The following is a 23,548-nucleotide window of genomic DNA, read 5'->3' on the forward strand; positions in this document are numbered from 1 at the left end:
TTGATCGCCTTGTATCCTTGCAATTTCCCCAATCAGCATCCGAGAAACCATTCAAGCATATCTCTGAATCAAAAGAGTACATTAGACCTTGTCCAGGATTATTCTTGATATACCTGAGGACCTTATGAGCCGCCTGAAGGTGAATATCGGAAGGTGCAGAGATAAACTGACTTAGTTGATGGACAACAAACGTGATATCCGGTCTGGTGATGGTGAGGTAAAGTAATCGTCCAACAAGTTCCTTGTACGACCGAGGATTAGGAAGAGGTGTTCCCATTGTTGCAGTAAGATGGAGACTAGGATCCATTGGGAGTGGAATTGGTTTACAACCAAGTAAACCAGCATCCTCCAACAAGTTCTGTGCATATTTTCTCTGACAGACCGAGATACCTTTGGAAGAGCGTGAGATTTCAAGTCCAAGGAAAAATCTAGCAGGTCCAAGATCCTTAATTTTGAATTCAGACCGTAATAATGCCTTCAAACTCTCCACTGCATTATCATCATTACTAGCTATCATGATATCATCAACATAAACCAAAGCTGCAATGAATGATCCAGGTCTCTCCTTGACAAAAAGTGTATTATCCGCAGGTGACTGAATGAAATTTGCACCCAACAAAACAGAGGATAAACGCTTATACCATTGGCGAGAAGCTTGCTTCAAGCCATAAAGAGATTTGCGAAGTCTACATACCGGATTAGGAGGCAGGGTGACATTTGGTGGAGGAGTATACCCTTGAGGTAAACTCATATAAATTTCTTCATCCAAATCTCCATGTAAAAATGCATTAGAGACGTCCATCTGTGTTAAACTCCACCCTTTCTTAGCAGCCGCACCAAGTAGTAGTTTCACACTAGTCAACTTTGCCACAGGAGAAAATGTTTCGATGTAATCCAAACCTTCTTGTTGTGTAAACCCTTGAGCAACCAACCTAGCTTTATATCTCTCCTCTGAACCATCAGGATTATACTTTATAGTAAACACCCATTTGCAACCAACAACATTCTTACCAGGAGGTAAGGATTCAACATCCCAAGTATGTGCAGATTCAAGAGCATTAAGTTCATCACCTGCTGCATTTGTCCATTTTTCAGATTTCATGGCTTGGGCAAAGGTTTTAGGTTCAGTTTCAAGCTATAAGAGCAAATATAGGATTGAGACAAAGGATTGAAACGTTCATAAGAAACAACAGAAGAAATGGGATAAGGAGTAGTAATTGGTTTAGCAAGAGGTTGATTTACTGGTGGTATAAAAGGAAGTGATAACGGTGGGCCTGTAGAGATAAAAGGGACTAACGCACAATGATATTCAGAAAGATAGGAGGGAGTCTTAGTAGTTCGTTTAGGTCTAGCCATGGGTAAAGAAGCAGTACCTGTTTCATGTGTACGAGCAGTGTTCTCTTCCAGAATGATACTAAGATCCCGTGGTGTATGTGATGAAGATGCATGAGATGCATCAGGAAGATCAGGAATATCAATTTCAATAGCATCATCATCAAGAAAAGACATGGAATCAACAAAATGTGATGGTGCACGCAAAGGAAGTACACTATTTGGAAACATATCAACTGCAGTAGATAACAAATTTGATGTTTTAAAAGGAAAAACATTTTCATGAAAGACAACATTACGAGATATAGTAACAGAATGAGACTCTAAATCTAGCAGTTTATAGCCCTTATAACCAGTCGGATAACCAAGAAAAACACAAGGCTTTGCTCGAGGTGAAAATTTATTCCTATCATTGACATTAGTAGAAACAAAACATAAGCAACCAAAACTTTTGAGTTGAAGATAATCAGGTTGTTTATCACAAAGCAATTGAAAAGGAGATTTATCATTTAACAAAGGCGAAGGTAAACGATTAATCAAAAACACTGCAGTTAAAACACAATCACTCCAATGCTTCAAAGGTATATTCGATTGATATAACAAAGCTCGAGCCACATTTAAAAGATGTTGATGTTTTCTTTCAACGATAGAGTTTTGTTGAGGTGTATATGCACATGAAAATTGATGTATCATCCCTTGTTCTTTAACTATTTCATGAAAAACTAGCTCAGGTGCATTATCTGATCTTATTGTTTTGATTTTAGAATCATATTGAGTAGAAATCATTTTGATAAAAACTGGAAAAATAGTAGAAACATCACTTTTATTGCCCATCATATAGATCCAGGTTACACGCGTACAGTCATCTACCAAGGTTAAGAAATACCTAAAACCCTCAACAGACTCTATACTAAAAGGACCCCAAGTATCCATATGAATGAGATCAAAAGGTTTCTTAGCAAGATTATTATTTGAAACATAAGCTAGCCTTTTCTGTTTTGCTAAAGGACAAATTTGACACTGAGTATTATTAGAAACTAAAGACTGTAAAGAAGGAATGACACTAACAAGTTTACTCAAAACAGCTGGTGACGCATGTCCAAGACGCTGATGCCATAGAAGATCAGAAGCAACCGTAGAAGCAGAAAAGGAACAAACCGCAGGAAAAGATGATGAGAGGGTTGTGGATTATGTCTCAAGAATATAGAGGTTATGATGAAGTCTAGCCCTCCCAATCATCAATCCCCGTGAAAGTTTCTGTATAAGACAACAATTGGGAAAGAAATGAGCAGAGCAAAACAAACTTTGAACTAAACAACTAACACTAATCAAGTTAAAACAAAAATCAGGAACATGAAGAACATTATGCAAAACTAAATGTTGTGTTATGTAAATCGTGCCGGTGTGTGTAATAGGGACCCGAGTACCATTCGGAAGAGTAACTGTAACACTAGAAACGGGAACCATGTCTTTAAACATCGCCAAATCTGAGCAAACATGACTAGACGCACCACTATCAATAATCCAATCATTAGGTGCAATGAAAGTAGGAAGAGTAGATAAAATGTGTTTTTGAAAAGTAAGAGTATGATTCTCATAACGAAGGTTAGTCGAAGGAAAAGGAATTGTACCAGAAGTAGAGATTTTAGCCATAAAACCATGATCAGTAATAGTAGCAGCAATAGGCTCTTGAGTTTGCACTTGAGTATTGTATTGGGAAATAAGTTGCTGTAATTGTTGTGGTGTTAAAACAGGATTACTGAAAGCATTACCATCCAATCCAGTAGAAGAAGACATTGAAGCAGACTGATTGACCAAAGAATTCGGAGGTGCAAATGAGGCTGGATATGAAGACTGTTCTGTATACACATTAGCAATAGTATTTGCCTTCTGAATAGGATCATAAGGTTCCATCTGCATTTGCATCCTAGGCTGATTCTGAGGCATACGAGGCTGAAAAGTAGACTGTCCTTGCGAATTGCCTTTAAAACCAGTGTTCGTCTTATAACCTGGAGGAAACCCATGAAGCTTATAGCATTTCTGAATAGTGTGTCCTAGACGTCCACAATGGGTACAAACTGGTTTCTGAGTTGGCCTCATCGTATTATACGCAGCAACATAAGTCTGATCACCATCATACGAAACAGGAGCAGAAGATTGAAAAGCCACATTATCAATCCTTGTCAATGGCTTTATAGTTATCTGTCGCTCATCCTGTGTAACCATATTGAAAGCTTCTTCGATCGTAGGAATAGGTTTAAGCATCAGTATATGGCGTCGAGCTTGCTCATAACTTTCATTCAATCCCATGAGAAATTTAGTCACACGACTACGCTGTTGCAAATTCTCCCATTTGACAGATGCATCACACTCACAACGTCCACAAGTACACACTGGAAGATCAATATAATTTTTATGTTCTTCCCAAAGAGAAACCAAAGCTGTGTAGTAGGTGGTAACATCTAAAGATCCTTGCTCAATCTTACTAAGTCGTCTCTCAATATCAAAGATCCTAGGAGCATCATCTTGTTTAAAGCGATTGAAAATACTTTTCCACATGCCCTCTGCAGTAGGAATATAGAGCAAACTCTGTCCTATCTTTTTATCTACTGAGTTCATCAACCAAGTACTCACAATATCATTTCATCTAGACCAAGTTCCATAATCACGATGATTCTCTGGAAGTTTAGTAATCGTACCGTTGATAAAACCCAGCTTATTGCGAACATTCAACGCCATCCACATAGATCTCTTCCAAGAAGGAAACTCCGAAGCCGTTGTAAGGCGATCTGAGACCAAAACAAGTCCAGCATGATCATTACTATTGAGATAAAAAGGATTCTCATACTGATCCATCTGAAATCGCGGAGGCTCAACGGAACTAGTCATCGGATTCAAAGGAGGAACATTAGATCCCATAGTTTTAGGGATTTGAAAAGAGAATTCGTGACGAATTTGTAAAAAAAAAGAAAAGAATCGACACAAGAAAGGTCAATCAAAGAAATAAAGCAAACAAAAGAAGAGTGAAACAAAGAATGACTCCGACGATAAGCTCAAAGATCGTAACAATAAGGATTCTCACAATCCGAAGAAAAGAAATCGAGCAGCTCATCTCTTTCAATCAACTTCTCACAAAGATTCCGATGATAACAAATGATGCGGAAGACTCAAGAGCAATGCTCTGATACCATATTAAGATTCTGATTCACCGGAGAAGTACATCGGAGAAGAAGAAGAAGAGGAGAGCAATTAAGGCTCTAACTAACTTTCTTAACAGAAAATAAATGTGAGTTACAAAGCTTAGTTTAGGAGAATTAATCTCATCTCCTTATATACAAACATCTCATTAAACCAAACTAAGTAAACCAGAGATAACCGATATCCGGTTGAACCAATCCTCATGTATCTAATATACACCAATACCAAATTTAGTCTTGTATGCGTTACCTGTAACGAAAGTTTCTTAATTACTTGTAATCCGATTTGTCACCATCAATTAGGTGAAAGTGCAGTTATATAACTTTAAAATCCTTTATCTCAAAGATCTAAACATATATTATTAATTTATTGTCAACTAAAGTCATGAATCAATATTGATGCCAGGGTGATTCACAGGTGATTCATCATTCTTGATCGGTAATATGTACGGATGATATATATATATATACTTTATAGAAATATAATTGATGAATCTAGGCCCTGGGCATAAAAATTGTATCCAAATATTTAACCCGGAATCCGACTCGAAAAACCGGATTTGGGTTGGGTACGGGTTTGCCTATAAAACTCCATTGAGTTTTATTTTCTAATATCTGTGGGTTCGGGTTAGGACCGGATAATACCCGATACCCATTTAGGTACCCATTAAACCCGAACATACAAACATATTTATAATATTTATCATTAATATAATGCAATTATCTGAAAATAATCAAAATATCTAAAATATTTTGTCACATAAATCAAAATTTAACTAAATTTAATTACATTTAATTATATTTCTTCGGGTACCCGGTAGTTCGGGTACTAAAATTTGTAACCCAAACCGATCCAAACGCGATAGTACCCAAAGCGAACCGAACCCATATATCTAAAAATACCCAATGAGTTCTATCTTTCTAAACCTGTTTATCCGAACTCAAATGGATAATACCCGAATCCAAACAGATTATCCGAATGTTCAGTCCTAGATAAATCCCCCTATTTTACTAAAATATTAACTCTACCCCAAAAGTCCAATCTTCTGTTTATGTACCTTCGTCAAACGAATATAAAGTATATATAATCTTTGAAAATAAATAGTTGAAAAACGGGTACCGTTTATAAAGAACTTACATGTGAGCCATGCATGATCAATATATTTGTTTTAAAACACCAAACTAACAATGGATCTTTTTTTTGCTTTCGCTAACAATATCCGTATGGATTTGAGCCGATAACATTGAAGTCACATATGGCTAAGGCAATCGGTGAATGTTTGTCTGCACCCAATAGTCCATGCTACAATGGGTTCAAATTTCATTAAATTTCCGAATTTCAATGTCTAATCCGCCAAAAATTTCCTCTAGATAATATTTTAAACTGTTGTAATGTGTGCCATTGATTTTATATTAGAATTTTCATTAAAAAAAATATTCAAAGAATAATTTGTTGTCAGTTTAAAATCCGCACAAAATTTTAATCGTGAAAGTACAAAATCCATGACTATTACTTGAAAAAATGTTAAATTTTTGTGACCGCTAGAGTTTGCGTTAATGAAAAATCTCGATAAGTATGACATGCTTGTGATGACGAATCACGAATGTCAATCACCAAAAATAAGTATTTCAAAATTTATGACCACAATATAAAGTTTTGTATTTTTTATACTTTTTCTAAGTTGGTTGTAAATGAATATTCAGGAAATGATATGTTTTTACATTCAAAAGTTTGAAGTAATACTAAAGTAGCAGAATCATATACTCTCATACAAACTCAAATTGTTTTATATTTGTGCCATGTTTATAGTGTTAAAAAAGACATACAGTTAACTAAAAGTATGGTTGTGTGTTTCGTGTAGTCTACACAGTTTAAGGAGTTTTGTGAAATTTTTGCAAATATCAGTAGAGAAGAAGACAAAAGGATAGAAAACGTTATTTTGTAATAAATAGCATGATACAAAATCAGAAGATACTTGGTTCGATTCGAATCGATCCAACTTGATGCTATTGATGCACACTCACCATCGATGCAGAAAGCCATTCCCTTCGATCATTAAATTTGGCCTTATTGGCGTTACATGAATATAACATTTTTAATTCTTTATTCAATTTCAATACGTTTAAAATTAAGAACACCGAGCTGGACTGTGTGTAAGGCGATGAATGCATATAGATCACCAGTAAAGTTAATATGTCGTTAATTTTGGAATCAAATTACATGTTCTTGAAAATATGTTTTGTTTTCACTCGTCAGAGTAAAAATTCGCTTCCAAAAAAATCGTGAACCGGTGTTAACTTGAACCGGAAATAATCAGATTGTTAGGTAGGCCCAAATAACAGAACAAATTAATTGGTCTGTAATGGGCCTACATGTGGTTTTTCCTTATTAAGCCGGCTAGCAGAAAATCCAAATTTTGGCAAAGGGATGGCGAACGGTCCAATCTGACGAGCCTTCTTGATTGAATCGGCCGGTTCGTGAGTCAATTAAGGCAGTTTTAGGTCAAATGAGTTTCTTGTGCAAGCTATCATCAAATTGCTGTGCAATTAGAAGGTCCAGAACCAGAAGCAGGCTTTTTTAACCCCCTTTTTCTTTTTGGATTTGCAGCTTAATCTATCTTTTGTTTCTTTGTATGTGGATTTCTTTTTTAAGTCATCCCCCTTAACATCTCAGTTCTTCCTTTTGTCAATAATTAAACAGTCTACTATAGAGCCTTCCCCGTCATCATCCCCATTATCATCATCTCAATACTTACAGGGAATTGTTATGAAACCACCGTACCATGTAATATGTAGTACAGTGTTACTTTAAGCGATAACACTCATCCTACTGATGAGTCACTTGGAGAGCCTACAGACACGTTTCTAGATGTTTTCAGAGTACTGCTTGTGGGTTGCAAATATTGAACTGTACCTTCCTGAAGAAGACAACATACTGTGTTGGGGAAAATATAATCAAGTGCTATCACAATCTTCGTGCAAACTTAACATATCTTGGAGTTTCGGATGGCATTAAACCCGGGTTGTTCATGTGGTTTTACCAAACTATTTTAGCAAGATATTTCTTATCCTGTACGCTGGTTCTGATATGGTTGGTTTGCTTAGGGCTGTCCATTTTCTCAATATATACTTCTAGCTACCTCACAGGATTCTCTCATTTTCAAGTGTTCTTTTTTTAATCTTTTTTCTTATAAGTAATTTAAGTGTCAAAATGGCTCTCTTTTCTTGTAGGAAATGCCCTTTTCCTTAGCCCCGATCGAGCATGTAATTTTGGTTAGCATCATATATTTTCTTGTCCTTGTTTGTTGATAAGTGTCTTGTCCTTGTTTGTTGATAGGTGTACTTGGATGGATACTCAAGTGCAGGGGATGCTATTTGAGGTAAGATGATTTTCAATTCTTAGCCTCATCCACGTTTTGTGTAAGAAACATTGATGATATATGGCATATGCTTTAAAACGTCCGGATGGAAGCTTTAGATTTATGGTTATTTTTGTAATGCTCTGACTTCATCCGTTGAAATTAAATTTTGTTGCTCATCTTCACTTTTACTAATAATATTGAAGAGCAGACGGCAAAAAAAAAAAAAGAGTAACAATATTGAAGAGCCATGTTCTTTTTTTCTTTTTCACAATTTTACTGTTAATACAAATTAAAGTCTGCCATATACTGTACAACTACACCTATTACCCTCTTGTACATGAAAGTGATTAGCTAATTTACTCACATTTCCCACCAAATTCATTAATTTTGTCTCTGTTTTATACATATTGCTATATCTTCCTTTTTGATGGTGGTTGCTTTGGTATTAGATTAGCTGCTAGTGTTAGTGTTAGTGTTTTCCTTTTCTTTTTTTCTGTAGAGCCATTTTTAGCTTGAAATCACCTGAACGTATATCCTTGATATAACTTCCTCTGAAAAATATGGAATTTGGTTGGTTAGGCCCTTTCAAAGGTTTCCCAACTAACAATCACATCAAATCCGCACTGCCTCTTCAAGGGGCTCACAATAATGGACTTCTCTCTGCAGGCTAGTCATGTCAGAGAGTTATGAACACACACGTTTCTTTAAATTTCAGAAATATTAGCTAAAGTAAAGTCATGCAGTTTGCGCAAAGTAAACACGATATATGTACTTGCACTATGTCTATGCAGCATGATTGTGGCAATCCAGCTTGCAAAGATCTTAATTCAAATCTCTCTTTTTCTATATGTATCATAAATCCATTTTCTCTAACACTGTGTCTTTACCCTGTTCAAGGCTTAATGCTGCAACTGTTTGATTAAACACTACAGTATCTTCAAATCATGGGCCAAGTTAAAATCATCAGTCATGAGCCTCGGTAGATACCTTTACCTACATATTCAGTTATGGCCATTATATACGGTTGCTTCTACAGTCTGATACATTACATTATTCATAGCTTTCTGCAGCCTTTCAAACTGTAGACTTTTAGTTGCGGATCAGTTTCAATCACCAAAAGATGAGCATAAAAATAAAGGATGCATGCAAAGCATTGATATGTTGTAACTTAATTAGGAATTCAGAAGGAAACAGTCATCTCAGTTATCAAACCACATGTTCTTTACTTTAGTACCTTTAACTTTACTACCCAAACCGTCAGTTAGTGCTCTGAGATTTGTACTGTTCGAACTATCATCCTCTCTTCTTTTTTTTTGCAACTTTTTTCCTAGGGGTATGGGGTCACTGTTCTTGATCAGATTCAACCAAGTTCTTTTGCACATATCTTAGAAAAAAAAAACTGAGCACAAAAGTGTGGTCCTCTAAGAATTCATACTATATTTCTTTATCAGTTTGTACACTTATCACATGCTTCCCTCTTAATTGCAGTAACTGGTAGGTCCACTTTTTGCTACTACTGATGTTAACTCTTTTTTGACAATATTTCCTTAAACGTCCTATTATGTCCCATAAAAACTCTCCTGTAATTTCTTAACTAGAACTGTTTGTAGCTGAGGAATTGTTCTGGGAGGGTGGATACGTCTTTTCATTCTTTCTGTATTTTTGTTTTTGTGACTACTCTTGGTGACAATTGAAACATCCTTATTATTGTAATAGTTAAGTTGAAACGTGTCCATAAAATGAATCTGAAAAACCTTATCACTTCACTTTTGACTCTACAGGCTGAAGTTGCACCATCTGGTCCCTTCCCTGCTTAACTGATGGAAACTGTTCCGCAACTAAACTCTTCAGGTCAGGAAACTCGCAATGTCACTTTCTGCAGCCTCTCAAACTTATTTTTAGCTTTAGGTTGGTGTCACTTATGTTAGTTATATCTTAGCCATCATGCTATACAATGTTAATTTATAGACATATAATATTTGGTTAGAGAAAAAGTACAAGAAAAGGAACTCCTATGCTCTTTGGGGTAAAACAAATTCTAGCTACGTTGTCAACTATATCTATTAATGTTTTGATTTGATAGTTTAACATAACAAAACTACATGGTTAACTAGGTACATGGATCTTCCCATGTTCTTTTTGTCAAAAAACCAATTTTCGGGTCATTACCATGCTTTGAGATCATTAGTAATTTTGTATCCGCCCTTTTGAATGCAACAAGACTAACCCGTCATAATCATTCGCGTTAGCATCTGTTATGTGGAGTCTACCGCGGGTATGTGAATCACAACTTTTTCGAGTTCATTGATTGTGATATTATATATTTGTTGATTAATATATTCCTTTGGATTGCCTAAAAGAAAATATAGGAAATAAACACAAAAGTAGAAAAGATTGAGGAATTTTTGTTTTCTTTAGCTTTTTTTAAAAAATGTTTTTAACTAGAAATTGCAATTAAAAAAAAAATTGCAAAGTTAAGAGAAGAATAGCTCTATATATCACAAACTCTACATTTGTGTGTTTATGGACCACTTCACTCACTTTGTCTCTCTCTACCATTTTGTCTTGTCCATTGTCTTCACTTACCCAGACGCACCAAATTATCATCATCATCATCTAAGCTTATTACCAATTTTGAGTTTTATTTGTTTCGGCAATTAATGACTCCATTGTGCACTAGATTCGTTTTAAACCTCGTAAAATATATATTTGTACTCAAGATGTTTATTTTCGTGTTTTTCTTATATTGTTTTTTGTATTTGTTACTTTGGTACTTACTAGATTCTATTATTTAATTATTTTCGTACAGTAAAAATCTGAGTATATTACTCTAGACTGACAATTTCCCTGAAACAATAGTGTTCGAAGCTTTTTACTCCACAGCTATGATAATTATGGACACGTAAAATGATAAATTCCTTTCCTTCATTGAAGCACGTGTAGCGAACAAAAAAAAAAGATCGATGAACATTAAACGAAAACAAATTACGTGAATCTCACACACATCGTGCCGTTTCTAATTCAGAAAAATAAACACCGCATCATTTTTTTTCTTCACTAAGTTACACTTAACACTCAGTAAAAGAAGGATACGGATCGAAATAGGTTATAAGAAAAGTCTTTAAAGTTTTATTTTTGTTTAGGAATCTCTAAAGATGAAGATCGAGACTCACATGATCTTGCACATTAGGACTCAAGCCGTACCGGTATGAACCCGTTGCATCATCAACAGGAGACTCAGAACCAGATGCAGACTTAGAAGACATAGATGCAGATTTGGCCTGCGATGCAGCCTTTGAAGCTGTTGCTGAAGTTTTGGACTCTGTAGCAGACTTAGAAGCTGTGGCTGCAGACTTGGCCTTTGATGCAGACAAAGAAGCATGTGATGTAGCATTCTGACCAGTTGGAGTTGAGGGATTTTCAAAATCAACCTTACTCAGGGGCCAAGATACGTAAGCCATCAAACAGTCCTCAAGAAATGACATTTCAGCTGTAGGTCTCCATAGTGATGTATCAGGCTGCTTTACTGAATCCACAAATACTTTAACTGCTTTTGGTCCAAGAGGAATTCCGTTAACCAACGCACTTGGTTCTTGTGTCTCCCAACGCCCCTCAGCAACAATGACGTCACCCTTAGACAAATCCAATAGTTTACATTTGTTTCCTTGTATACCCTGTTAAACACAATCAGTAAACAAATCCAATATAATTAATTAGCATTATAGACAGGGGTAATACATTGCTAACACATTGCTAGAAATTATAAATACCATAGGGGCAATGTCTTCCATTTGGATGTTGTTGTCTACCAGTCTACACTTATCAGTTGGCCATGCGATTATATGTCCAACAGCTTCTTTCATATGAAAGATCTTTTGTGCAGATCTTTTGTGCAGGTCTTTCATATGAAAGATGTTTTGAACTTCATGACCAGTTAAAATTCTTGACTTTCTCCTATGCTCAACTTTTCCATCAAACCAAGTCTTCTTTTCCCTATATCTGTGTGTTGGAGCCAAACCTTTTCTATGACACATGTAGACATGTTTCCTGCTAAACTTCAACCACATACTATCAGTATTTTTCCCACACATAGGACATCCCATTTTACCTTTTACTTTACAACCAGCAAGATTTCCATACGCAGGAAAATCACTAATGGTCCAGAGAAGCATTGCCTTTAGAGTAAATGTACTTTTACTAAAAGCATCATACGTTAGCTCTCCATTCTTCCACAGATGATTCAAATCCTCAATAAGAGGTTCTAGGTAGACATCAATATTATTACCTGGTTGTTGTGGACCAGGAATCAATAATGTCAACATTATATTCTCCTTCTTCATACAAAGGTGAGGAGGCAAATTGTAGTTTACCAATAGCACAGGCCAGCTACTATAATTACTATTCTTCATGTTGAATGGATTAAATCCATCTGTGGACAGCCCAAGCCGTATGTTCCTTTCTTCAGCTGCAAATGAAGGATACTTCTCATTCATCTGAGCCCATGTAACAGAATCTACTGGATGTCGAAGTTTTCCATCAGTGCTCTTGTTAGTGTAATGCCACCGTAAGTCCTTAGCCATGTCCTCTGATCTGAACATTCTCTTCAGCCTTGGTATAATTGGAAAATATCTTAATACTTTCTGTGGGACACCTTTCTTTACCTCATTAGTCCGCTTATTAGTCTTCCACCGTGAAGCATTACATTTGGGACATTTATCAAGCTTCTTTAACTTCTTTCTGAAGAGGCAGCAATCATTAACACATGCGTCGATCTTTTCATATCCCATATGAAAGCTCTTTAAAAATTTCTTGACATCATACAATGATGTGTGAAAGACATTACCATCTGGCAACATGCTTGGCAATGTCTGAAGCAGTTCATTGAAGCTCTTATCCGACCAGCCATTATGTGTCTTAATCCTAAACAAAGTCACAATAGCCGATAACTTGCTGTGGTTTGAACAGCTAGGGTATAGTGGGGTTTCAGCATCCCGGATCTTTGCAAGGAACTCATCCTCTTGTTGGTCCTCACCCTCTGCAATCTCACTTAAGTCGCCCACAGGTTGGTCAGCTAAGTCACCTCTAAAAGCCAACTCTTGATCAAAAAATTCAGCAGCTTTATATAACTCAAAAACTTCCTCATTCCACTGAGTTGGTTTACTTTGAAATTCATCTACTGACTTCACATCTCCATGATGATACCAATCACTATGCACCTTGTATGCCTCATCCATCCCTCTTATTACAAGATGCTCAACCACAACACTGTTTAACTGTCGTACTACATTACGACAGTCTTTACAAGGACATATTATCATTTCTATGTCACCTAAAGCCGCAGACACATCCCTTACAAATTTCCAAGCTCCACTTTTATAACCAGGATCAGCTCTTCAATGGATAATTAAAGAAAAAAATCATAACTAAAAGAACATCTTAAAGTATCCAAACCCAAAATAAAACCTAATTATGAAATATAATTCCTTACCTGCATAGATGCACCCATGCCTTGTCCAACATTATATGTTATAATATAAATTTTAACCTTTATAGATAAAATAGAGATACATATTATACAAAGCTCACATTAAGCAACAATTCAGACAATACTGCACTACTTCAGACACATACAGATGCTCTTAAACCAATATCTAACTGTGTAAAATCTCACTAATCTAATCACTATTTATACGAATCAGACTCAAAGGACAAAACATAGCAATCACCAATATTCGTGTGTAATAATAATGTTTAACTATTGGTTGAGTGATACTAACCTGTTGTGTGAGTACAGAGAAATGAGAAGCTTCAGTTCCCCAACATTTCAATCACCAACACTTGGGAAAAAAAAAAAATCGTTCAGTTTATGAAGGCGCAAATACTCAAATCCAAAAGCTATTTTTGAGTCAAATCTGTAAATAATCGAACCCTAACAAAACAGATGGATTCGAAACTCCACATTCTCAAAATCTGTAAATAATCGAACCCTAAAAAACAGATAACGAAATAAATCTAGATAAATCGAACCCTAACAAAACAGATAACTAAATCTGACCCTTATCGAAATCAAAAGCTGTTTGAAATCACAAATAATCGAAACAAATAACGAAATTAGGAGGAAGAAGAAAGACATGCCTCAAAAATGGATTCGAGCTATCAATTGCGATGGATATGGAGATTTAGGGCGAAATTGGGGCTTTTCACAAACGGCGAAATTGGGGCTTTTCACAAACGGCGATAAAACTGAAGAATTGATAAGAAATTTAGAAGAATTTGAGCACACACAGAGAATTTAGAAGAAGAAATCTTCTTAGGTTGAGCTTAGGTTGTAACGAGAGAGAGAGAGAGAGTGTGTCGAGTTTTTGGGTTTTTTTTTTATTTGGCGATTAAGTGAATAATTTCACTAAGTATTGGCGGACAAAAGTCACTTTTGTTTCCCGCTACATAATTTTCCTATCATAGCGTTAATAAGATGCTATTAAAAAGTAAGCGAAAAAAAATCTCATCTTTCATAGCAGTGACGGAAAATGAGCTATATCCGTCTGCTATCAATGTACATATTTGTTGTAGTGAGACTCACATGATCTTGCACATTAGGACTCAAGCCGTACCAGTATGAAGAAGCTCGGGTCTGAGATCCGGGGCCACCCACTTGTAACGGTGGTTGCGTCTGAGAGCCGGCCAACAACGATAATGTTGGGTTAGAAGAAGAAGAAGAAGAAGAGATGTCACTACTAGTAAACGCTGCGTTTGAGTTATAAACGCCTTGAAGGCCAGAGGAAGAAGTCCGTGGTACACGCCATAGTCCTAACGGGCTCCCATAGCTCGGTCGTGTGTAATACGCCGAAGACTGAGGACCATAAAAGTATCTTCCATAGGACCTAGCCGCGGTTAAAGGACTGCTAGTCCACGAAGGATAATGACGGTAACTGTAAAGGCTAGTGTCAGGATGATGAAAGTAAGAGGAAACACCGCGTTTGGCAAGCTGGCGTTCACGTTTGTGAGCGTTTTGGTGTCCGCCTAGGGCTTGTGAAGTAGGGAAGTTTCTAAAGCAATAGTGACACTCGAATCTCCTATTGTTGATGATGCTACTATTGTCCTTATCGTCATCTCCGGTCTGATCTTCTTCTTCTTCCTCTTCTTCTTTATTTTTTCTCTGGGAGGGATCGGAGTAGTCTTCTTGACCGGTACTGGAGCCGGAGAAATCTCCGCCGGTGAAATATTTGCCGAAGACACGAATGGGTTTAGGGTTCTTATCCTTAGGACGGCGGATGAAAGGAAGCTGAGAGAAGGAGTCGACGTTCATTAAGTCTTGAGTATCTGTTTCTCCAGTAGACTCGTCCATCGAGAGAGAGAGAGAGAGAGAGAGAGAGAGAGGGAGAGAAGCAAGAGAAGAGAGAGGAATAATGAGTGGTATAGAGTTATGAGGCTGACTTCTTCAGAGAAATAGACAACGTTTATATAAAACTGGTTGGTTCCCATTTTTTATGGCAATTCATTTATATTTTTATTTGTTGTTGGTCAGAAGGATTGATAACTTCTAAGTTCTAATTATCAAAGCCAAAGAAAGGTTGATAGCTTACCCATGTTATCGAGTGATGAACAGATTACATACATGTAAAAGTCGCAATTTAACTTAGTCATGATGCTTTATCAAAAAAAAAAAAACTTAAGTCATGATTAACGATGTACATGGTTGTGTTAATATGTCCAATGAAAATTATGGATCCATATAGAGTATATGTTGATCCAGGACCAATAGCAGGATTATATATGATATTGACTTTTGACTATACTGTATATATATGATATTAAAGCTTCCTATGAAAAATATATACATTACACAATTTACTTGTCATCATAATAGTAATTATTGTTTGTATCAGCTTCCTCCAAGAAAAATACTTGTAATGTACGTTTTTCGTTTTTAAGTAATATACTGTAGCACTACAAAACTTTTTTTTTCTTCTGCATAGTTGTAAATATGGTGGTTCACTTTTTATTACTCCCTCTGTTTAATTATAAGTGTCAAAATTCTTCAATGAATATGAGATTAAAGTTAGAAATTTATGCTTAATATTACATTGAAAATCTAAAATGACACTTATTTTTAAACAAAAAAATCAGACTAAAATGACATTCTTTGTGAAACAGAGGAAGTATTTTATATGATATTATATTATATTAATATATATTTTTGACGGCAAAGAATTATCACATTTAACAAAACAAAACGTGCACGATTACTACATTCAACTTTTTTTCTCCAATATTGGTTACCTAGGAAATAAACCTATGAATACAATAAATTACTGTAGCTTTTGTATATATTCCTTCATTTGCCAACAAACAACTTTTCTTGAGAACCATTTGTTCCTGTGATATCTACTTTTGTTTCTTATTAATTTCTCACAAGTGCTTTTACATTACGAACATTCAATTCCAATTTCATTTAGTTTTTCGATTTGAAAAGACTTCTTTTCAATACTGATTTGAATTGTGTCTGATGATTTAAAATCTAGGACATATATATAATAATAGTATAGTATTCTTTCTTTTCAATACTGATTTTTAAGTGTCTGTTGTTTTTTTTAAAAAGCTTTTTTAATAGAAATTTAAGAATTTATATTGCAGTCCCGGTTCTACCTTTTCACATTTGATATGAATTAGATTTTTGAAGCATCTAACATGACAGATATATAACCAAATTAGAACTCTTTTGGTTTTCAAATCAGTTTTAATATAATAAATCATCAATTTTATAGGGTTACTAAAAAATGAGTTTTTAACTTTTAAACTAACAATTACTCAATTATAAGCTTTGAAATTGGAAGAAACATATACAAAATGATAGGGCAGATCTATATGGAGTCATGGTAAATTTATGATAAGTTAATTAAAAAGCATAAAACTAGGTGAAAGTTATTAGGTAAATAAATAAATTCGTCCATTACGAAACTACGTGAAAGTTATTAGGTTACTCACTTACTCTTCCTCTTTCATCACATATGTACACCGGATGTTCCTACTTATAGGTCGACGAGAATTATCTCGCAAAAGGACCCATCTTTTACTTCTTTCATCCCCCTCTCTCTCCCTCTCATGCAAAGATTTTCAGTAGTGCCTCGATAGTAGAGACACAAATGAGAGGAGTGGTCCATACATGCTCTTCACTTTATCAATTTGTTAATGTCATAAATGAAATTGAAAGCCTTTTTGTTGTAATCATCGTCATGTATTGAATTCATCAAATATTTTCATGCTTTAGTAATAATTATTTATAATAGTTCTATACAAAGTTTGATTTGTAGTTTTCATGAATTACGAACCCTTTTATGATTTACTAAACATACGGAAAATAAAGTTGTTTTAGTTTTACAAAGTTTTGGCATTAAATTAGTTTGTGTAGCCATTATAAACTGAACAGTATTATACTTTTTTTTTTTGGGAATTTTGATTTAAAAAGATGTTTCTTTTTTAATTTGTCCATCTATGCTTTCTACGGTAAATTGTTGATTATGGCTAAATTACCTTTTAAAAAATGAAATCAACTTTTAAGCAATTTCAAAATATAAAATGAATGAAAACAAATTAACAAGTAAGGAAGAGGAAGATTTAAGGTTGACAAAAAATGTTTTTGATGAAATCATGATGATTTTCACATTGAAAAAATTGTTCTGCAACATTTAGAATACATCTTCTGCAATTTGTATATATTCTAAAGATATTAGATTATGAATTTTACATACTGTACATGTTCTGAAAATTGTAGATTACGAATTCTACATATTGTATTTGTTCTGAAAATTTTAGAATAGATATATCTTTTAAAAATTTTAGAAGTCAGATTTTGTTGTTGTTCTACAAAAATTAGAATATGTATTCTACACATTCAAGGAGTCTCCCACACTTCATCTAACTCCTTCGCTTATGAGGTTTGGTTGGATAAACTTCACTTATCTCGCCACTTAGCACCATAATGCTTTATCTCCTTCGCCATCCATGTCTTCCACACTTTGACACCTTCTTTGCTCATCCACCAGGTTTGATTTGATAGATCCTTACTGGTTTCTGTCATAGAGCATAAAATTTGCTTCACCTTCTTCGCCATTCATTATTTTCTTGCACCCTCTTGCTCATGCTTAGTTGATTTTCTCCTTGATTCCCTTCTTTGATTTCCCTTGCCCTTTATTTTCTTCTTTTCTTCCTCACGCTTCAACTTGGCCAATTCTTCTCGAACACGATCTTGCTTTTAGCCACCACTCCAACTTGCTCCGCCAAACTCAACACTCACTATTCCACTACACGGCTGGGAAAAGGTTCAACCTAGAACACAAAGGTTTCACTACACGGCCTAACACTAAGGTTTCTTCAAAACGCTTAGCTAGAAGGCTTCCTACACAACACCTAGAACTTGGACTAGCACCACCAACTGCTTCCACAAGCCTAGACAAGCAACAAACACAGCAAGCAAACAGACACCAAACAAACAAACACACACACACACAAAGAGGGAGTTAGCGCACATACTTACCTTCCCGATCGCCACACGGTTCTGAAGGTCTAAGGGTTAACTACCTAATGGAAAGGATACACACAAACCCTTCCTACTTGCTGCTTCAACGGTTGCTCTCCTTTGGGACTGGTCAGTGGGGGATCTCTTGCTTCTTGCACCGCTTCTCGGCATTGGTCAGTGGGCAGGCTGCCATGTAATGGCCACCCTCGCCACAACTTAAACATATGATGTGAGATGGAACTAGCAAATGGCTCTTTCCTCCTTTTGAACACTCACGAAAATAATAGCCTCGCTCCCCACATGAGTGACATACAACTCCTTTTCTCTTCTTTGAGTTTGCACTACGACCTCCTTGGTCGGATAGTCTCCTCCTCCGATTTGTGCCAACACTTGGCATCATCTTTGCCTTGCTCCTCCCATGGTCCTGGCGCATAGCTTTCTTCTCCCTTCCCAATCTTTTCTCCACGTTCACAGCTCTTTTAACCGACTCATCGGTTTCCTGGTAAGTTACAGACATTAGTCTCCTCCGAATGTCTTCGTAGTCGAATAAAATAAAAATTGATCCCAACTCTCGAACGCTCCTCACGCCTTCTTCTAAGTGCATGAACTCGGTCTCCAATTTATCTCCGGCCTCCGATAGAAAATATTTCCGTTCGAACTCCCTTCGAAAATCTATCCATGTTGGATTCCTTTAACCATAGTGTTTCTTCACACTGGTCCACCAATCGCTTGCATCGCTCTTCAAGTATTGCTCGGCAATATCTTTCTTGTAATCTTCTTGACATCGAATTACATCGAAATTCCTCTCCAAGTTTTGCAGCCATTGTTCTGCTTCGAACATGCTTGTTCCTCCTCGAAAATACTTAGTTCTCAAATGTCTCATGATTGCCACAATCCTTAGAACGTTGGGGGACTCTGATATACTTGGGCTTGACACTTGTTGTTACCGCCTAAATTCTAGCATCTCTTGCAACACAACTATCACAGGGTCTCTTGCTCCAATCTCTGGACGTCTTGGCTCTTCGCGCGCGCTCATTTGTCTTATCTCTCCGGGTATACTTCCTTGTTTTGGCTTCTCGGGTACATTCATTTGCTTTGGTGGCACCCTCCTTGGCTCATATGGTTCGTGATATGCAGGTTGTAGACCAGGTGTTTGACGGAAACTTGCTTGCTGTTGACCCGGGTTGTTAAATCGCGAACCAGACCAGTCTCCACCGAAAAATATTTCCATCAGGAATCTTGATCTTTCTTCGGGTAATGATCCTTGCGACCCACTTCTTTCGGAACTCGACCTCTTTGTTGTCTGATCGTCATTCTCTCTTGTTCTTGTCTCTCCCTCGACATCATATGGATCACCCTCTATCGGCTCTTGCCACTCTTCTTCGACATTGTTTTGATCACCTCCTAACGATTCTTGCCATTCTCCCTCAGCATCAAATTGTTCACCCTCCGGTGAGCCTCGCCACTCTTCTCCATCAGCTCTTGAATCACCCCACGACCATCCCTCTTGACCTCCCTGATCTGACATCTGCACCAACATCCAAGGATAAATCCTAAATCCCCACTACCTAAAATGCACAAGGACGTACCGGTTTCCTAAAATTGCCTTTGCGACTCATTTACTCGATCAAACATTTGAAAACATGTGTTCCACGAGCATCATAACCATGCTCTGATACCACCGTTACAACGGTGGTTCAGAGCGGTGTTTTTGAACCCGCGAGCACTTGTGCATTTCAAAATTTTATCGAGTAAATGAGTCGCAAAAACACAAATTTTATCCGGTTGTTTGCTTGTCTAGTTTTAAGTTGAACCTTAGAATGGACTAAGCATCTCACCTTGTTTCTTGTGGGTTTTAGATGTCTTCAGGTGATTCAGGTTGCAGGGATGGTTCAGGAGATGAGGGGCCGATACATGAGGGTTGTAATCATCACAATGGGTATTTGTCGATGGAGTCAGAGAGTACTCATGAACAAATAAATCCAAACACTTGGAGTGTGGATTGGCAATTTATCGGAGAAGGGGACAGTATGTCTATTTGAGACCAATCCATCTGAGTGTCTAGACGAAACGGAGGAGGTAGAAGTGGATCAGGATGAGCAGACGGTTGTATTGGAGGTTGGTGAGCCGAGTCGTATCCAAGTTAGGATGGACGCGCAAGGAAATTTTCAGACCAATCCAGTTGGAGATCATGGAGAGGCGGAGGTGGAGCTCGCCGATAAGTTACAGAAGTTGCTGTTAGAACTTGTGGAGAATCATTATGAAGAGGTTAATCCAGAGGACTATATGAGAGAGTACCCGGAGGTAGTCGAGAAGATTATGAACTTCTTGACGGAGATGTATGCGCCAGAAGGAGCTGTTGCTAGTGGGAACAGGGTAGGGACAACCAGTGGAGGAAAAAGCAGAGACGGTCGCAGAAATTCTTCGTAGGTTGAACGAGTTACACTCACCGGAGAAAGCGGACGGAGTTGAGGGTGAACCTATAGTACCGGAGGCCAAGAGACAAAGGAATCCAGGTGACGGAGACTCTAAGTCGGAGGAGCCGACGACGAGAAGGGACGTGTTTGTGGAGGTGATCGAAATTTTGTCAAGTGATGACGAGGGGATACCAACTTTGGTGGTGGAATCAAGAAGTGACCAAGATATAATGCCAAGAGACCAAGACCAAGAAGCTGCCGCGAGTGTGGAGCCTAGAGAAGATGTGAGACCAAGGGCTACTTCAAGCCGAGATGTGAGAAACCAAGGCGGACCAGATCGAGTAATGCCAGAACAAGTAGTACCGGACCAAATTGTGCCGAGACACAACAGTCCTATTCGGGTTATACCATTGCGAATGGAGTTAGCAGAACAAGAGGAAGAACCAAGAGACTTAGAATGGGAGAAGATGTCTAAGTTAAGAAGATTAAACCGAAGTCATGTAAGGTTTGAGGAAGGAGAAAGCAGTTCAAAGAGGCCAAGGACGTCCTATAAGGAGATGCAGCTGAGAGCAGCAGCAGGAAGCGCGGTCTGTGACTACGCAACCAAGAGGCAGGCTGAGGACTAGAGCTACTGCCCGGAAGAGAGTGGTTTATCCAAATCAAGTCAACATAAGGAACCAGCCTTATTGCGATCTGTGTGAGGGAGTTGGACATTGGACCAGAAACTGTTGGAGGACAGCACTTCGACGTATGTTTTCCCCGGAGAATAAGGTGTGTGAAGATTGTGGGATGCGAGGGCACTTTGCCTATCAGTGTCCGAACCCGGAGTACGTGAGGCACTCAAGGCCCTGTGATTCGTGTGGTATGCCGGGACATTTGAACAACCATTGCTGGAGGGCAAGACCACAACGTCCGTTGATCCTAGATCATATCATTTGTACCGAGTGTGGGACGAGTGGACATTTCACTCATAGCTGTCCGGACCGAGTTGTGCAAGAGGGAGAGAACCCATCAAGCCAACTTGTGCATACGGGGGAGAACCCGTTAGACCGAGCTATTCGAGATGAAGAAGACCCGATGAATCAAGCTGGAACCTCATTTCATGTCGCCTCTACCTCAACCGAATCTCCCACAGAACCGCAACCTGAAAAACTGGCTAGGGCGTGCGTGTGCACTTGTGAAGAGTGTATCAAGCGTAGAAGCCAGTAGAGTGGTAGAGAGTAAGGGAAGTTTCTCTCTAAGTGTATAAGTGTAAGGGTTGGGTAAGTTTTCCCTTGTGTGTAAGCTTCTAGACTTAACCTTTGTTGTGGCTGTATAGGACCCAAACCCTTGAAGTATCGGCTAAGTGTTGTAGAACCTCGTATCTTTTGTAAAGTACCTTGTGTTCTTTAGCCGTGTTGTTGTGTTGTTAAAACTGCTTGCTAACCTTTGCTTATTTAAAATGCTTGCTTTGATTGTTGCTTGAGTATTATAGGTTTCATAGTTAATTGCATAATTAGCTTGCATTGCTTCAACGCGATTGATGAGGATTCACGTAAGTCACCACAAGGCGCGATCAGACAAAAGAGAAGAAGTCCAAGGAAGTTCAAGAGAGTTCATCGAAGAAAGGACAATCAGTTTAAAAAGAAATCAGAAGAGCAAAAGAGCGGTGCAAATCAATCGAAAGTGGCAAACGAAGTTGAGGAGGTCGAACCAAATATGACCAAGAAAGTGCGAAAAGTAATGTGTGGTTCAAGAGTTAAGACAAAAGAGAATACAAGAAGATAATACATAGAGAAGAAAATTGTCTATGAATAGACAAAGAGTGTGCAAGAAAATAGCGGACGACAGAAAGAAGCATTATTATGCTAAGAGGCGAGAGTTGGACAAGACTATCAAATCAAACCTCAAGAGTATGGGAGTTGAAGAAGAAGTTCGTAATGGAATTCAAACTAATTTGGGGGAGAAGTTATATGAAGTCGAAGGAATCGAAAGAAGTTAAAATCCCAAGGAGTGTGAAGCTAAAGGAATCGGAGAAATAAAAATGAGTGTAAGGTTAAAGGAGTCGGAGGAACTGGAGGAGCAAAGTTTTGTGACCATCAGAGGAGAGAATACGAAGTCATAGGATGAGCATATCAAGATGGTGGAGTGAACCAAGTTATAATACGGAGGAAAGAGAAGAGTCAAGAAAAGCTGAAGAAAGAGAAGTAAAGAATATAAAGTAGTGGACAAGCCATGGTGCAATATGGCAAAAGCCTTAGTATTCGAAGAACTTGAAGAATATGAGTAGCCAAGTGGATGCTGGAGATAAAGAAGCTTTTCCAAAAGTATCAGCCAATGGTGTAAGTGGAGCGAGTGTCGAATGGTGTCCGTGTATTGCCGAGAGAGCCGATGGTGTCCGAGCGATGACCGAGAGGAGCGTTCGAGCGAGACCGAGAAATATCGAGAACTGTCGAGAGCGTCGGACGAAGGGACGAGTTTTGCCGGAGAAAGCAAGAAATCGTGTGCCTTTGTAAAACTGACCAATCAGATTATATGCACACATGCAGAAAGAATTTTGGTGTTTTAAATGGAATTTTGCGAGGGGATTGGGCGGTGTAATCCACGCGCCACATGCAAACAAAGAGAGCGCCACTTGTCAAAACGCACTAAGGAAGAAGAAGGAGAAGTCTAGCCTATAAATAGAGGGCTTGCGATTTCATTTGTGGTTTTTCTTTCATTTTCTCTCATTCCTCCCAAACACTA

General features: G+C 37.6%; 2 protein-coding genes, 1 long non-coding RNA gene and 1 pseudogene across 5 annotated transcripts; 1 reads left to right on the forward strand and 3 right to left on the reverse strand.

Moving 5' to 3' along the window:
- Nucleotides 1–477: 477 nt before the first annotated feature.
- LOC147946191 (uncharacterized) lies at nt 478–4,251 on the reverse strand (annotated as a pseudogene).
- A 2,794-nt stretch (nt 4,252–7,045) lies between these two features.
- LOC104781717 (uncharacterized) lies at nt 7,046–10,431 on the forward strand. The gene is made up of 2 exons (XR_015597133.1): nt 7,046–7,909; nt 9,673–10,431. It is a non-coding gene; the product is annotated as an uncharacterized LOC104781717 (long non-coding RNA).
- Nucleotides 10,432–10,799: 368 nt separating this feature from the next.
- LOC147946192 (uncharacterized) lies at nt 10,800–12,974 on the reverse strand. Its single transcript, XM_087510742.1, has 2 exons — nt 11,662–12,974; nt 10,800–11,565 (listed from the first exon to the last, which is right to left on the reverse strand). Exons 1-2 carry the CDS (start codon nt 12,745–12,747, stop codon nt 11,041–11,043), a joined length of 1,611 nt encoding a protein of 536 aa, XP_087366868.1. The 5' UTR covers nt 12,748–12,974; the 3' UTR covers nt 10,800–11,040.
- Nucleotides 12,975–13,400: 426 nt separating this feature from the next.
- LOC104781716 (zinc finger protein GIS-like) lies at nt 13,401–15,316 on the reverse strand. 3 transcript variants are annotated; one of them, XM_087510743.1, is made up of 3 exons: nt 14,503–15,306; nt 13,669–13,728; nt 13,401–13,436 (listed from the first exon to the last, which is right to left on the reverse strand). In XM_087510743.1, exons 1-2 carry the CDS (start codon nt 15,234–15,236, stop codon nt 13,716–13,718), a joined length of 747 nt encoding a protein of 248 aa, XP_087366869.1. In that variant the 5' UTR covers nt 15,237–15,306; the 3' UTR covers nt 13,401–13,436; nt 13,669–13,715. The 3 variants fall into 3 exon arrangements, with proteins under 3 accessions (XP_087366869.1, XP_019100405.2, XP_010504749.2); XM_019244860.2 differs by having other exon boundaries at nt 13,401–13,728; nt 14,503–15,316; XM_010506447.3 differs by having other exon boundaries at nt 13,401–13,728; nt 14,472–15,316.
- Nucleotides 15,317–23,548: the final 8,232 nt, after the last annotated feature.

Source organism: Camelina sativa, chromosome 4, assembly GCF_030686135.1.
Source record: "Camelina sativa cultivar CO46 ecotype springtype chromosome 4, ASM3068613v1".
Classification (NCBI taxonomy): domain Eukaryota; kingdom Viridiplantae; phylum Streptophyta; class Magnoliopsida; order Brassicales; family Brassicaceae; genus Camelina; species Camelina sativa.

Bases quoted from the DNA above. Each gene is read 5' to 3' on its own strand.
- LOC147946192 (XM_087510742.1), bottom strand. From the start codon at position 12,747: ATGTTGCCAGATGGTAATGTCTTTCACACATCATTGTATGATGTCAAG. The intron at 11,566-11,661 runs GTATTTATAATT...TGTGTTTAACAG, and splicing joins TGGAAGACATTGCCCCTATG to GGTATACAAGGAAACAAATG.
- LOC104781716 (XM_010506447.3), bottom strand. From the start codon at position 15,236: ATGGACGAGTCTACTGGAGAAACAGATACTCAAGACTTAATGAACGTC.